Source organism: Pholis gunnellus (assembly GCF_910591455.1).
Source record: "Pholis gunnellus genome assembly, chromosome: 11".
NCBI lineage: Eukaryota > Metazoa > Chordata > Actinopteri > Perciformes > Pholidae > Pholis > Pholis gunnellus.
Window position 1 is genome coordinate 13,933,886 of NC_136538.1, and position 16,651 is coordinate 13,950,536.

Genomic DNA, 16,651 nt, shown 5'->3' on the forward strand with positions numbered 1-16,651 from the left:
ATGGCTCGCTCCTCTCACCCCTCTGGCTGGAGGGAGATGACAAATGGAGGGGGGCACCCCCACTTAAACCACAGAGGCCAGCCGGGGGGTTCCCACAGCACCACGCGCTACATGCTGAAGAAACAGCACCGCCACAGACGCAGGTCCTCCTCACCGATGGGCAGAGTCATTCTCATCAACGCACCTGTTGATGGTGAGCTCACAGTCCTCCGTCACCACTGTAACACACACAGGGCCAGTGGCTGCAGAGGCACATTCAGGACTGTTGTTTAGTCAGCACCAATTTAGATTAGAGTTTAGAGAAAGTCGAGGTATTATTAATAATGCAATATACTGTAGATAATAGAAATGAAATGATTAGTCGATTAATTGTTTAGTCAATCAAATGTGATTGTCAATTATTCATCTACTCACCCAAAGTGGTTCTGCTTCCTAAAATGTAAATATTTGCTGTTTTTTTAATTCTCCTATAAACTGAATCTTTTAGTTTTGTGACCAAACAAGCAGATAGCTGATTTAACTTTTGGCTCTGGGAACTATTTTCTGACATTTTATTCATGAAACAATTCATGAATAAATTGAGAAAATAATTTGCAAAATTATCAATGATGGCAATTATTGTTAATCGCAGCCCTATAGATACAGAACACATGGATATCTCAGTGCCTCATGGTTGGGAAACTCAAACTACTACTTGGAGGAACATTTAATTCATATTTCTTGGTTTGAGGAATTGGCATGAAGTTGGTCAAATTTATATGTATTAGATATTAAAGTATTGACAATATATTGATGCTTCTCAAGAATGTCTGCAAATGATTTGGTTTTCAATCAGGTTTGAATGACTTTTGAATGACGTTCTGACTTAGTTTTTTTGTGTTGCAGGAGGGGATGACTGTGAAGACATTCACACAGTGACAGTCGACAAGAGTCCAGATGGCCGTCTGGGTTTCAGTGTCCGCGGGGGCTCTGAACATGGACTCGGCATATTTGTCAGCAAGGTGGAAGATGACAGTCCTGCAGGTTATTAGGAAGAGTGTGTGTGTGTGTGTGTGAGAATATGTTTCTCACGGTGACGGCAAGCTTATTTTTCAGTGAGCGTACATCTGGGCATGTGGTCTTCTGTTTCCATGTGACATTTACTCTTGTGCATCATGCTGAGCTCCACCTGTGTCTGCAGCGCTCGCCGGGCTGACTGTGGGCGATAAGCTGGTGGAGGTGAACGGGGTCAGCCTGGAGAGCATCACCATGAGCAGCGCTGTGAAGGTCCTGACGGGCAACAACAGGCTGCGGATGGTGGTGAGACGGGTGGGCAAGATCCCCGGCATCCGCTACTCCAAGGAGAAGACCACATGGTGAGGCCAAACAGCTGAGAGGTGCTGCTCAGTTGTGTCAATGTGAATAAGGCTGCCAAAAATGATATCTTACATTGAATCTACAATTAAATATTTACACTTTACCAAACTGTAACTGAATATTATCACTGTACTTTGCTCTATTGTTATGCAAAGTACAGACTACAACCTTGTTGTTACCACCACTGACCTTTGCATGGCCCTTGTTTTGTGAAGTCTTGTTGCTTGACTGTAGCTCACACTGGTTATCTTTCTTGTTGGATATACTGTATCTTGGTTTCATGTGGCAGCAGTGGATGGATTACCTCTATGACCTTTATCGCTATTTGATTAGCCGATACTGACAGGTCCGACTGCAGCAGAGGAAGAGAAAGCGGTGTATCTGAATGTTTTCAGGCATGCATATGTCATATTTTGCATGTGTCTGTCTGTGTGTGTGTGTGTGTGTGTGTGTGTGTGTGTGTGTGTGTAGGGTGGATCTGATTCACCGGCGGATGGTGGTGGAGGAGAGCGGTCGAACACCGTCAGAGGCCAGTTCAGACAGCGCTCTCCGCAGGATCGTACATCTCTTCACCACCTCAGATGACTACTGCTTGGGCTTCAACATCAGAGGAGGCAAAGAGTTCGGGCTAGGAATTTATGTTTCTAAGTATGAACCAAGTGTGGTTTGAAACCAGTTCAGCGAACGCTTGTTTTACTCCTGAAGAGGCCATCGGCATCAGAAAAACAAAATTATTTAGGGTGGTGCAGTGGGTGCATGCAGTGTCCTTGAGCAAAAAGGAGAAAAGGGTGGCAGATAAGAACAGAATTTTCCCACATGAATTAAAAATCAGATAATCTCATTTGCTTTGTTTTGTTTGTTTGTTCTTGTTTTATTGAATCAAAGCAATCAGGAATTAATTAGAATCACCATTACAACAAAAGTTAAGAAGCTGCTTTGATGAGTTTGTAGTGTGAACAAAACATACATTTAGTATATATAAAATATTCTAAATACTTAGTAGAGTAGAAAATGACATAAAAGTGTTGATTGATATAATAAGTCAAGTATAACCTAATACTGTAAGTGCCAACAGTTACATTTAATAGACGTCTGGACGTCTATATCTGTTTGTGTCTAAATGCCGTAGTGCGCTTTCTCTTCAGGTTGGACCCGGGCGGGCTTGCAGAGCAGCATGGCATCAAGATGGGCGATCAAATCCTCGCAGCCAACGGGATCAGCTTTGATGACATCACCCATAGCAATGCAGTCGAGGTCCTGAAGAGCCACACTCATGTCATGTTGACCATCAGGGTGAGAGACATTTTATAGATAAACTTGAGGGGAAATTTAAAAGTCTACAAATCAATAGTTTTTATATTAATAATGAATCAAATGATAGCTTCTAACGACAGTGACTAAATGTGTCTTCATCTTGTTCCCCTGAAGTGTCCAAAAGAACAGTTAACATAATAAATGTTACAGCGTAACACCAGCTCTTCTCAGGAGGGGACAGACTGAGGCTGAACAGCAGAGCAGGCAGCTGGCTTACAGCCCTCGAGTTCTTTACGCATGTGTTCAAAGCTGACACACTTAACCTGTGTCATTTTTAGATAAAGGAATTGTGTGTGTGTGTGTGTGTGTGTGTATGAATGGGCACATGTGTATTGTGCAGTGTGTCTGAGTGCTCTCTTAGCTCGCTGACATTGCTGTGTGCTCATTTTACTCCTCTGATCTCAGGTTCCACGTGTGAAAAACAGCCAGGCCCGACGTTCATTATTCAAAGGCAGTCAGGGATCAGGTTATAATCAACAGAAAGCTGAAATTTATGTCTTCCCTCTGTCCTATATTAGACCCATTTGTGTGGTGACAGAGTTACATAATGTGTAAGGTTAATTTAGATACTAAACTGGGCATCCAAGGCTGTCATGGACAATTGTAGATGTAACCTTGATACATCTGCAGGTCTTCTCTTTGACCTTTACGCTGTGTTGGTGAGACAATCCCTTAAATCAGACTTGACAGGCTATTGGAAAAACAATTCACAATGCAAAACGGCTCCTTCCTCTAAACCTTTGTAAACTAAATATTAAGTGAAATAATAGAGGCTATGTTGTTGTCCTGTAGGTCTGACTCTAACAAACTATTGCTTGTCTTGTTTTAATGGATGTAAATATCGGCCTGTTGGACCAACACTCACATAAATATCACATATATAACAACTATTGCATGGATTGGTGCAGACATTCATGGTTCCCGGAGGATAAATCCCAATGACTTTGGTGACCCCGGACTTTTCCTTTAGCACCACCATTAAGTCAACATTTGTGCTTTTTTTTGTGCTATGACAGCATGTAAACCTAAGATGGTGAACATGGTAACTTTAAACTTGCTAAACATCTGAATTGTAATGTTGTCATTGTGAGCATGTTAGCACGTTAGCATGCTGACATGAGTGTTTAGCTCAAAGCACCGCTGTGCCTAAGAGCATCAGGCGTAGACGCATTTTGATATGTAACAATTTGTAGTTTTATCACAACGGTTTATGTTATGATAAACATTTAATGAACATTTCCTGTTTCTGCTCTTCAACAGGAAGCTGGCAGATACCCTGCATACAAGGAGATGGTGGCAGAATATGGCTGGCTCGACAATTGTATGTTAACTATAAATATGATTTTACAAGAGAAAGTTAGTTTAAGATGAGTTTTTATAGAGATGATGACTTGAACAGTAGTATGAAAAGAATGACGAAATGACAAAATAATGAAGATGTGACCTTGTGATTTGGAGTTTTTAATCATTTCCGTTTGCAAAGTCAATTTGATTCTACTTGGAAATCTTATTTTAAAAAGTTGAACAGGGGCCACATGTATCCTGCTTATACATATTCTTAGTAGTCAAATTCCTTGTTTTTCAGTTTGATATTTCTGAACTCAGACAGGGATTAATTCAGTGTACTCAGAGGCAGCTCAGTCGTCTGGAACACGACCTGACATCTGGGTCAAGATGCAGAGTCATTTTGGAGTTTCACTAAAAAAAGAAAGAAATAGAATAACTCCGGGTTCAAGTTCAAGTTCAGAGGATTAACAGGACACGAGAGCAGACAGGCTTTGATCCAAACAAAGCAGATTGTGTACAATTACGAAATGAAGCTTTGCAAATCTTACTCACTATGTAACCCTGCAGCTTGTCTGTGTGTGTTTGTTGTGCTCAGATATAACAATTGGACAGTCTTCATATTGCACTTACACAATAATATTTTCAAACACACACTAATCACCATTTTTTGTTTTAATTATGGTTTGTTTTCTACAGTGGCCAATGGGGGCCTTGCACCATCCTCCCAGGGTTCAGCCTCCAACTCCTCTGCCTCCTCGCTGTCCTCCAGCACCCCTCTCAGCTCCCTCAGTGGTCTCTCCCAGGTTCTTTTCCCTCATGTCTTTGGCTCCGAGATGGTAGACGTCGCCATCTCCACGGAGGACCGCTCCCGACGTCAAAGCAGCGCAGAAAGAACTGCTGACACCGCCATGCAGACCGACCCCCAGCCCCCAAACCAAGCAGACCACCCCAGAACTAATGGGTCGTACCCAGACAGACTGGTCGCCACAGAAACTAGCCGGACTGTAGGTGCCACATTGCTGCTGAAGGACACAGTCATACGAGGGAAAGGGGAAGGCCCGAGGGAGATGGGAGGACCCGGAGAAGGAGGGCAGGGACGTACGAGGACGCTGTCACCTGGGGACCAAGAAGTAGTGAAACACTCACCTAAGACGGCGGCGCTGATGGCCCTGAGCAGGCCACGGAAGCCAATCAGACGTTCCCAGAGCCACATCACTGTGTCAGGTGAGACCGGCAGGTTCAACAGAGTTCTTGCAAAGGAACAAGAATTTCCAATAAAAAACTATGCAAAACATGTTTGAGGGAGGCAACTTCAGTTATCAGTCAGGTTGTACTCTGTATTGTGGTTGTTGATTATCGAGGTAGTGTCATCGATTCACAGAAACACGGCATGGTGAGTATTGTAACCCCAATCAAGTTCAGTTCTCCAGCTGATGTTTGTGGCAGTACCTGCATTCACCGTGTAATGAGATCCATTCCCAAAGCCTCACAGATCTTTCTGCAGGCTATCAATCACTTTAATGATCCCTCGTCTTTCTATCACAGTAAACAGTGAACAAGAACATCCAGACTCCACATGGCTGATTTAAGCTCCAGACACAATTTGTCCAAGAGCACAAAGTTCAACACAGGCTCCTGATTAATCACCGTCCTTTACGCTCAGTTGTTATACCTCTGTGAGAAATGAATAAGAACAAGCATATGGAGAATATCTCATCCAAGCCTTGGCGGGACTGTTGAGTGATTAGCCTTTCCTTTTCAATTCATCCAGCTCATTCATACCTCCAGCTGCCGGCGGGTGCTTGGGGTGAAGCTCAGGGCCGATTCGCCATTTGTTATGTAAGCAGGAGCACTTCGCTGTAGTGCCTTCAAAAGATAAGGGTGTGTTCAGGTTAGCGTGGCTGCAATGCATCAGTATTACTGTGTTACTTTACACATTGGCAGATTTACTGCAGTGAACAGAGGAGCTGACTGGAAGAAAAATGAACAGTCTGTACTCATAGCGGAGAGAGTTTATCAGCCAACATTTAAGCATGGAGCAGTGCAAAGTGAAGTACGAATGAATTATGTTTTCAACACCAAACACAGAGATGCAGAATGTCCTATTCTTGCTATGGTTCAACACCATTTATGGAAGATTTTCGTATGAATTAGTGGTTTAGTTAAATTACTTGTTTGCATTCATTTACATAATGTTGCAGATGTTGAAATAATTTAAAGTCATCATGTTTCACAGCATTTGGTTGGGAAAATATACCTTTATGATTTAGAGGGAGTTTAATGCTATGTTGTCTTCTTTTTTCCACCTATAGAGGACAGACAAAAAAAGCAGAGACAACAGAAGGAGAAGAGCTCTGGAGAGGGTAAAACCAGCCTGCAGCGATCTAAAACCTTTGTCAACCTGTTCTTCAAGAAAGACCGTAAAGAGAAAAGCCGCCCCAAGTCTCCATCTCACCATGCCAACAAAGGTGAGAGCACAGTCACAGGCCTTTTTTTCCTTCTTTCCAGGCACATATTCTGCATTCAACCAAGCAAAAATATAGCCTAAGGTTTTGACTGAATTGCCATTTTGTTTCACTTCAATTATTATATTTGAATCACTGAACAAATTAGAGATATGGGCAGCAATTCAGAGGTCTGGAACCAGGCAAGATGCATAGTGGCCTGTTTCAGATCATATTGTGTGTTCAAGTCCATTGCAGCTGTTCACTCATTTCTGGAAGTTCATAATTTAACGTCAGTAGTGATATGGGACGGGAACCGACAAACATCAGACAGAGATGTGAATTCATTCTGCTTTGCAGCATCCTCACTGGGACATTTTGCATGGCCATCCCTGGGTTTGTGAGATCTCATGCCATCTGCAGATCTTGTTTATTTCCATTTTCCCTTTAATTCCTCAGATAAGGAGCGGGGTCGTTCCTTCCAGCTCCTGACCTCCCCGAGGGAATCCCGTGCTGGGCTTAAAGACAGCAGCCCGCTGCCCCGACCAGAGACCCTGCAGCATGTGGAGGACATGGCAAAGAAACTGCTCAGCCAGGATGAGGTGGCAGCTGTGATGAGACATTGTCGGCGGGTGAGTTCTCCGATCTGAAACACCTCAGTGGCACTCTCCTCTGTTAGTTTGTCAAACTACTTTCAGACTTAAGTGTGCAGTATTGTTTCCCCGTGTTGCAGAGTGTCCTTTAGTGATAGATGTGTCTGGCAGCGGTTGTGAAAAAAGACGAATTTGGCCTGTCGTTTATGATTAGGATGAAATATCAGCCATCATTTCATCCCCTTGTCTCATTTGGCCCAATCTCACACACTCAGCGGTCAGGGGATCAGCTCCTTGCAGAAGATATCGAGTCTATTTAGCACAGAACAACTCACCTGTTACAATAATTAAACACCAAAGACTGAAAACAGCAGAGTGCAGTGGTGTTCTTGGAAAAACATATCATATCGATCATAAAAATGTACAGTTGATGATTTTTACACCTTAAGTTAAAGGGAGTTTAGTATTACACTTCGGTAAAGTTGGGGGACTCACAATGAACTGACACTCTTCCTCCTAAATGCTCTCTTCTTTCAAACTTAACAGCTTCAGTTTGCAACGCACACTTTCTGTCCCGAGACATTTCTGATGACATCTCTATGACATCATCAGGGTTGTTTTTTTCCGAGCTTTGGAAAACTCACTCCAGAGCCAGAGAGGAAATTATACGGCTGTTTGCACATGCTGAGTATTACTCCTTGTGACAAGTAAACTGAATTTTAACCCATTTAAAAGTCAGAAAATAACCTGATGGAAATCCTTCTATATACCCAGCCACACTAGTTGGTTCTTCTGATTCTTCTCCTCTAATGTGTGTACCAATCTAACCTTTCCCTCAGTTTCTGTCCGACATTGTGATTGAGGATTTAGTGCGCCCCATTTTGGCAATCTTGGACAGGCCAGAGAAACTGCTACTTCTCCGAGAAATAAGGTGAGATACATAGAGTATATGTACAGTATAATTCTGTTTTTATATCTGTACTGTGTGTTTGGATATGCATGTAACTGATGCTGATCAATATCTTCTGCAGGATGCTGATACCTACGACTGAGCTGGGTCAGTTTGACAGCATGGTCATGCCCTTTGAGCTGGAGGCGTACGACGTCCTCAAAAGTCGCTCTGGTAAGCAGAGGAATGTACTTAACGTCACTTTTCAGATTGTTTTTATTCATAGAGCTCAACGTAATTCACGTTCACAATTTCCCTTTGTGCATGAAAGATACAAAAGAAATATATAAATTAGAAAACGCAGCTCAGGTTAAGCATAGAAAAGGGATTTATGGAAAACCAGTGATATATCTGGTTTATTTCTTCTTAGTTCGTTCTCCAGCTCTGCGCTCCCCTCGCAGTGGAACCCCTCGACGTCACCTCATCACCCCAATCCCAGGTACACTCGCTGTATCTCTTCCTTCCTCTCACCCTTTCTCTTTCGGGACCTCACCTCTTTCTTCCGACACCTTCTCCGTCCGCTTGATGTCCTCTAATCCCAGAGCAACACGAGATACACTAGGGGCTTACACGTCTCACCTTTTGTCTCCTTCCCCTCCCGCTCTTAGTTTTCCTCCATCACTTCACTTCTATCCTGACTCACCTCATATCTGTAGTGTCAAACTGAAACACCACACACACACACACACACACACACACACACACACACACACACACACACACACACACACACAGCCATTGCCATGCACAAAATATCTCAGGTTTCCTGTGGCTGCGCTGAAGCAGCGGCTTGTGTTACATCTCTGTGGCCAACAGAAAGGACTGAGACGAGCCTGGTTGGCCATTGTGACACTTCAACAATACAGAGATGCTTTTATCCTTTTCTTCATTCAAGAGTCATTGAGATACAATCAATACAGTCTTACTTGAGACTGACTGCAGCCGTCTCACTTTCCAAAATCACAGGTTAGGGGTCATAGGGTCAAAGTTATTATTTCAGTTTGGTGCTCTGCCTCACAAAGGATTTGTTTTGCAAAGAAATTATAAATATAAGTTGACATTGACATTTTAAAGAGCGTTTAGCGAGTGCTTTTCTAGATCCAAGCGGTTGCATTGTGGGTAATGTAGGCACCAGGTTTTGAAAAGTAAGAAAAAGAATACGAAGAATAAAAAAGGCAATATCTCTGGTTGTGCAGTTTTAATAATTTTTTTTCTGTCCATCGTGAGTGCAATGCTAAATCTGTGGAGTGATCTTTTAACTCATCACTGTGTTTATATGCAGAAGTTCAACAGAAGTTTAAAAATAAACCTTTGCAGGGTTAAAGCTGAATTACAGATGTAACGTTTGTCCAGACTACAGGGGTGGGTTCCACCTGCAGCCGGTCCAGGACAAACTGCGGGAGTGTCAGCTGATTGAGGAGTTGGAGAGACTACGTTTGTCCAGCCAACAGTCAGGCCATCTGCCTCCATCTCGTGCCTTCACCCCTCTGCTGGATGTACCTGTGGACAACTATGTCTCTTCCAATGTGCGCTCCCGCTCCCTGAGCCCCTTACCCCCCCACAGCTTCCTCCTCAGAGAATCACCTCACAGCTCTCAACGTGGGCGTCAAACCCATCACTCCTCAAACAGAAGAGAGAACGGGGCGTCGCACTATGACGAGGTCTCCTTGTTGTCAGTGTCCGACCGAGGAGATGCAGCTCCTGAACGTGGGAGGTCGCCTCTGAGAAACGGGCATGGGAGAGCGCTGAGGGAGTTGAGTCCTGACAGCATAGATGGCAGACGGAGCAGGCAGGAGGGCTACACAGAGGTCAGCGTACATGTGCCTTCACAGCGGCGAGGGAGGACCCCTCTGGATGATGTGTTTGAGGCCCCGAGAGACAAGAGTCCATCCACAGGCAGAGAGAGCGGTCAGCTGCTAAATGGACATTCACAAAATGGTGTGAAAAGAAGAGTAACTTTGCCATCTGAGGAGTATGAAATCAACACTTTGACCATCTCCAAGGCCAAGCAGTCACTGGGTGAGTTCAATACAGAAACGGTGTATTTTCCACTTTGATTCAAGTTTAATCGATTGATTTCAGTGTGTTCAATATGCTTGCAAGTACATACAGTAAAAACAGCTAAATGACTATTGTAAACTGTCCAATTTAATGTTTACACCCTCCCATATCCATTACCTCACCAGTAGAGGTCAGGGTATTACTAAACTGAAGGGAAGAGTTCATGATCTAATGGCAACTAAAAATGACCAAAGAGAGTATACACTATATACACACACACACACACACACACACACACACACACACACACACACACACACACACACACACACACACACACACACACACACACACACACACACACACACACTATCAGACTAGTTTTAATATAATACTGTCAAGCAATCCCTCAGTTTATGAATGTAGTATTTCTCTGTGTTTACAGGGATTAGTATCTCTGGAGGTATGGAGTCTAGAGTGCAGCCCATGATAAAGATTGAGAAAGTCTTCCCAGGAGGAGCTGCATCTACGAATGAGGCTCTCAAGGTGAGTTAAATATGGCAGAGACAGGAAGACACACCTCCATATATCACATTGAACATAATAATGCATCTTTTCACCATTAAACATTCCCTCTTAACAGCACATTAATGTCCATCTTGGTTGTTGTGTATTGTAAGAACCTGTCAGACCTCTGTCCTGTGGTTGAGTTGTACGCATGTCTATGACGGAGAGGTTGAAGGTGTGCAATGAGGAATGGAGACGAAAATAGTGGAGAGGCATCTCAAGTAGCCAATCGCCTCCATAATTGATGAGGTACACGCAGGTGCTGGTCTGCTAATGTATTGGTAATATACTGCCTGCACAGTAACTTAACAGTCATCCGTGATCTTGGCCTGGTTCACACACCTGATACACACACTCATTCACTACAGTTAACCACAGGCTAATTTTTGGACGAGAGACAAACAACACGTGCATTAAGATACTTGAAAATAAGTGTGTTTCCTAACAGCTAGTTACCAATACGCAGGTCTAATACCTGATTAGAGTGTCAAACATAGGGGAGATCCAGTATCTTCTCAGACTTTCAAATTCAAAGAACTTCCCTCTACAGTGCCTGCAGTCACACAATACGAAGACACATGGTAAGCACCCAATCTTGGAACAAGAAGAATATAAAATAGAGATGATGTAAACAACTGAGATTGTAACAATGGATAGATGTCTATTTATCTTTAGAGATTTCCATTACAATAGATAATACACTGAGCCAATACTTCTCCTCTCCTGAGCTAAATAATCTAGTTGAGTATATTTGTAACGGCCTGGTAAACCACATTGTGAACGACTCACTGATCTTTTCATGCAAGTTGTAGTAATTTTTACAGGCCGTGTTATTTTTGGATCGTGACGTCCTTTGGCTAGAAAAGAGGAACCTCATAAATGCACTCCATAAATGGCTGTAAAGAGGATGGGGCAGATTAGGTTGGGATCTATTTAATTCAAATAAATTACTTTTCAAAAATGAAAAAAAAAGCACTTTTAATCTCCTCTCTGGTTAAATGGAGCTAAATCTTTTGATACTGTCCTCACGGAAGGCTATAAGGTTTTTGGTGAACACCAGACTGTGTGATGAGCTGTAAGAAAAACCTGTCTGGGCAAACACAAGGCAGCACAAGTCTAACCACCTCCTATACAAATATGTTTGACCTATAATAGATCAAATGCAATAGTGCAGAATAAAGGGAAAACAAATGTCTTTGTGTCTAATCACTGGAAAGGAAAAGGGAAAGGGAAAAGACGTGATTGGTGGAAATACAACAATGGCCTTGTGTGTTTGTGTTATGTGTTGCTAACCTTCACTGAGGTTGAGCACACGAGGCAGGTGCATCCTCGTCAAATGTTGATGACATCAGAGGAAGTTCCTCTCCTCGGGCCTCCAAAGCTTTGCCACTCTCTGCTCGCATCCTGCAGGAAACAACGAGAAAGCGGTCCCAGCTGTATGTGTGTGTGTGTGTGTGTGTGGGTGTGTGGTTGTCTCAGTATATGTTCTTTTTTCATCAACCTTGTGCTGAAGGGGAAACTTTATATGTGCACTAGTGACGGCCTTCAGTGTGAATATATTAAACTAACGGGAGAGCCCCAATTCTCTCTGGCATAAATCAGGTTCCCGCCAAGGGACACAATCAGTGCAGATTTATGGGAACTGTGTATAAGGGACAGACTGCTTCAGAAAGAAAAGATACAGATGGGAAGGAAAACATGCACAGATACACGTAATCATGACATATGAATAATAATCAATCCTATTCTTTGTTTAGAAAGAGTTTTTTGCATGTCAAGCTGTTTGTCCTGTGTTTGCATTCGCAGGCAGGGTATGAGGTGTTGTCTGTGGACGGCGAGAGTCTGCAGGGAGTGACTCATCAGCACGCGGTGGATGTAATTCGCAGAGCGTTCAGCAACAAGGCCAAAGACACAATGGTTTTTGTGGTCAAGGTCTCCAAGGTCCCTACAACCCCCACCAGCCCCAGGAGACCTGCAGACTAACCTTTGTGTGCCTCACAGTTAGACTGCAGTTCAGGCATGAAGGACACCAAAACCTGCAACTCCTGCGGGAGTGAATAAACTACAGGGTTCACTATGGGACGTATAGATCTCCGGTCATAGTGGAGAGGAGTGGACGCACAGGAGCATTTGTCCTCTGTAAGGCAGAGTTATGACAGTAAATATGTCAAAGAGAAAGGTGGACATGTTGAAACAGTTCCTTTATCCAGATTAACATTGTTATAGATCGCTTTTTCTACTTTTTTGCTTTGTTTTTACTAAACGCATATATTGCACATTAACTAGACAAAAAGTAAGTATGTGTTTTATGATAAGATCATGTGGTTCATGAACTCCTCCTTGGTTAAAGTTGTGCCACTGTTTGACACGAGGCAAACTTAACATGACCTCTGCTGATTGTGGCGCCAGTGGTCTGCACTTTTCAGTTGGAGCATCTCAGTCCTGCAGCCCCGCAGGCCTGCCAGAGGGAGATTATGCCAGCCTGTGTTATGAGATTTAGAGATTTATACCCAGATTAAACCCCTGTATTATGTCAAAACTGATAGTTTGGGTTTAGTGGATGTCTGGGGGGATTATTACAAATTGCTGCTCAGTATTTTTGTGCTGCATTTTTCTGGCAGAAGTGCTTGTGCTCTGGAGCAATCCGCCACTTTAGAGGCTTAATTACACCACGCTGTGGCCTGAGCTTATGCAGACATGTGGAGGAGTTGGAAAAACATGTCAATGAGAAATGCCGGACATGAAGGCCAGTGGCACAGTTTAAATCAAAAGTAGGGTAGAGGAGATATGGGCAGCGAGGTAACTGGAATCAGTGTGCGTAGTGCCTTACTTCTGCAGATGGCCAGTGGGGGGAAAAAAAAACATTGATAAATGAAAGAAAGTCGGAAAGCTCAAGGTGAAGTGTTTCAATTCAGACAGGCAATTAAATTTAAAGATGAAATTGAGCGTGTCTATGCCTTTGAGTTATTACAAAGTGCTTCAGGTATTTGAATTGACTGCAATAAACATTCATTCAGTACACTTTGCTCACACTTGATGTGTTTCAGGTGAAAAAGCAGTTAAATCAACAGTAACTTTAAGGTGTGACAACTTGTTCTTTAATTAAAAACACAGTCATTTGTACAAGAAATGTACACATAAAAATATACATGGACAACTACATACTTTATGAATTACTGAAGACACAATGTAAGTAAACATTTAAAAGAAATGCACACAAAAGGATGAGAAAAATGCCACAAAAAAAGAAAAAGAAAATGTGTTACGTTGCTTTGGTCTAGTCACAGTGGCTACATTTGAAATAGATATTTTGTCTAAATAAAAGACAATGTCACTCTGTTATACTATTTAGTGTTTTACATATTTACACAAAAAACAGTTATGCAACGATGAAGAGAACTGAGATGTGAGGAAAAAGCGGAAGTCAGAGACGCACACAGTACATTTCAGTTTGGTTTGCATCACCTGTGTTAATCTGAATCTCATCTGTGGTGAGCGAGTAACAGTCTAGTTTGTCTTGTTGACAAATTAAATATGGTGTAGTAATCTCCCAAACCACAGTGAATGTGGTAAGGTCATGCAAAATATAGGCTGATCAAATATGCTGATCACATTTTCTGAAAGGGGTTCGATTGAGCTTTCAAGTATAAGAAACAAAACACTGTCTTGGTTTGCATCAGCTCTGACCTCAACTCAACGAAGAAGTCAGTCAAAAATGACCCGTCTCATGCTTTCATGAACTGACGACGAGCACGAAACCCAAAGATGAAGACGTGAACCGGTGCGATATTATGATACTGATAATCAAATGAAAGATCAATCAAAATGGAGAGACAACAGGTCAGAACTGAGCCTAAAATAAAAACTGTGTTCATCAGCTGCAAAGTTTGTGTCACACAGATTACATAATGTAAACATATTTTCATGCATTACAGTATCAGGTGCACTCTTTCTATGCTGCCGCCTCCATTTATAACTGATCCATCATTTGAAATACTGGTATGTGATATATATATTTATGTACATATAGAAGTTTTTTATACGTTGTATATTAAACCCACACTTATATATCAGTACTACAACAAAATATCTTCAGGTGCTATATATAGAAAAATATACAACATCTCCTCCATTATATAGATTTCCATTGAACTGTTATTCCTTGATATAGACTCTTTGTAAAATAAAGGTTCTCAGCCTGTAGACCCATCATGCTCAGTGTTATACACAGCCCTGCATATACCGTGAAAAAAACAGCTTCAAATGTTAACATGCTCCCCACCGGTTTATGTTCCGGGCTTTAACAGCCATCTTGCCTTGAGGACACTCAGCACTGGAGCTACTGCATCTGCAAATTCTCACCTCACCGCTATCTGAACCACCATCTTCTAAAATCTGATATAACAAAGACATGCAGGCATGCCAGTCTTGCTACCTGTATAGCAGTCAGTGAAGATTATAGTCTAGGGGGAAACAAAGAAGTGTTATTTGGCTTTTGGCTGGCAAAAGCTAAATAAAGAGCACAAATGGGAATGAGGGAGAATGAAAGGAAACTCTGAATAAGCATGCCTTAAATCCCTCAGTGACGTCACGACCGAACTGAAAGAATATGCTCCATTTTTAGCTTCCTGATACCGACTGCTGACTGTTATAAAAATAGTTGAGTAAAAAGCAGAGATAGAGATGGAAAGAGAGAGCAGACATAGAGACAAAGGCAGAAATAGAAAGAGAGAGAGGAGAATCAACAGCATCCTGGTGATATCTTCCATGCTACGGTCTGCTTCCTATCGCGCTACATCATTGTAAAATGCACATGTTTATGTCAGAGCTTGCTGTGTTGTCTGAGTTGACACATTGGTCGGGTGCAACAGCAAGAATGTTGGTGGTCTAGAAATCATAAGCAGCGTCTTTTAAACATTTGGTTTCTGTGTCTTCCTGGTCTGGGAAATGACAAGATTAGGATGTCCACATGTGAATGTCAAAACGGGTTTGTTGAAGTTTGATGATTTGCTCCACAAGAACGAGTTGTATCCCGAACAAAACTGCACAGAAAAGTTGTGCAAAACGGTACCGTGTTTCCCTGGGTGAGCAGATTCTTCAATTGGCTGTGATGACCATTTATACTGCATTTCTCTGGAGTGGTAACAGTCACAATACATTCTTTTTTTAAATACACTCTGCTGAGGAAATTGAGCACAGGAACAACAATATTCATATCCTTTTATCGTTGTTAAAATGAACTGCTGATCCTCTGAACACCACGAAATACAAAGAGCAGATGTTTGGTGTTTGTTTCCCTTCGGCAGTTACTTGGAGGACTAGTGCAGTTGCTGTTGTTGTTTGGACGGTTGATGAGATCATCATTAATAGCCAGCAGCGGTGGTGTTTGATGGGACTGCTGTCATGACGCATCATTACATGCTGGTGGCCGGGTGTTTAACCTTGTGTGCTATCGCGAAAAGGGGTGAGTGCACTTTGACCACACTGCTGTGCCTGTAAGTAACATTTTTTTGCTTCAAGTTCCCGACTATTGTTGATACCCTGATTTGAACGTGGTCTGAGGAAGAAAGACTTCTCTTCACTGCTTTTGCTCCCACAGAATAAAAATAAGTCTGTGTGCTGGCTTTGTAGTGGAGTAAAACCTGTTAAAAGTGCCAGAAGGGACACTTTATAAGGATTTATTGGAGTACTGAAGTAAGAATGCACCTTTGGGAGATTTCCCTTTTGACAGTGACGAGTTGTGAATGCTTGCTCAGTGGTCCAGCTAAAGCCATGTTGAAGATAGTGCAGTATTTGGCCTGGACTTCAATGTTTGGTTGACATCCCCAGAGTCTTTTGTGTGTTGTGTTTCTATGTTTCTGTGCACATTTTTACTATAAGAGCATGTGTGTGTGTTTGTTTAGATCTCAGTGGCGGTGATTTCCTCAAAGTGGATGTCGTTGCTGCCACTGTGAACCTCATAGTCCTCCATGTCCCTGTTCTCCAGCTCCAGACTCAGCTCCCTCATCACTCGCTCAAGATCCCGGTTTCTGCGGTACATCTGGATGTAGTTCTGCTGCAGCTGTTTCTGGTAGCGGATTACCTGTGTGGAGGGAAGTACGGGAAGTAAGTAAATCAGTAGGGAGGATCAGAGTGAGCTA

General features: G+C 42.6%; 2 protein-coding genes across 3 annotated transcripts in view; one reads left to right on the forward strand and one right to left on the reverse strand.

Moving 5' to 3' along the window:
• pdzd7a (PDZ domain containing 7a) lies at nucleotides 1-12,494 on the forward strand (the record flags this gene model as incomplete). The annotated part of the gene is made up of 15 exons (XM_079168432.1): nucleotides 1-193; nucleotides 886-1,023; nucleotides 1,181-1,355; nucleotides 1,828-2,004; nucleotides 2,502-2,649; nucleotides 3,931-3,991; nucleotides 4,654-5,181; nucleotides 6,270-6,425; nucleotides 6,861-7,033; nucleotides 7,834-7,925; nucleotides 8,026-8,117; nucleotides 8,314-8,382; nucleotides 9,297-9,962; nucleotides 10,390-10,490; nucleotides 12,318-12,494. The coding sequence occupies 15 exons, from the start codon at nucleotides 1-3 to the stop codon at nucleotides 12,492-12,494; spliced, it is 2,946 nt and encodes a 981-aa protein (XP_079024558.1).
• Nucleotides 12,495-13,667: 1,173 nt separating this feature from the next.
• LOC306702850 (leucine zipper putative tumor suppressor 2 homolog) overlaps nucleotides 13,668-16,651 on the reverse strand; it is a 36,561-nt gene continuing 33,577 nt past the window's right edge. For both annotated transcript variants that reach the window (XM_079168567.1, XM_079168566.1), the window contains one exon: nucleotides 13,668-16,593. In XM_079168567.1, coding sequence (XP_079024693.1) covers nucleotides 16,411-16,593 — 183 coding nt within the window. In that variant the 3' untranslated portion in view covers nucleotides 13,668-16,410. The remainder of the gene's footprint in view (nucleotides 16,594-16,651) is intronic.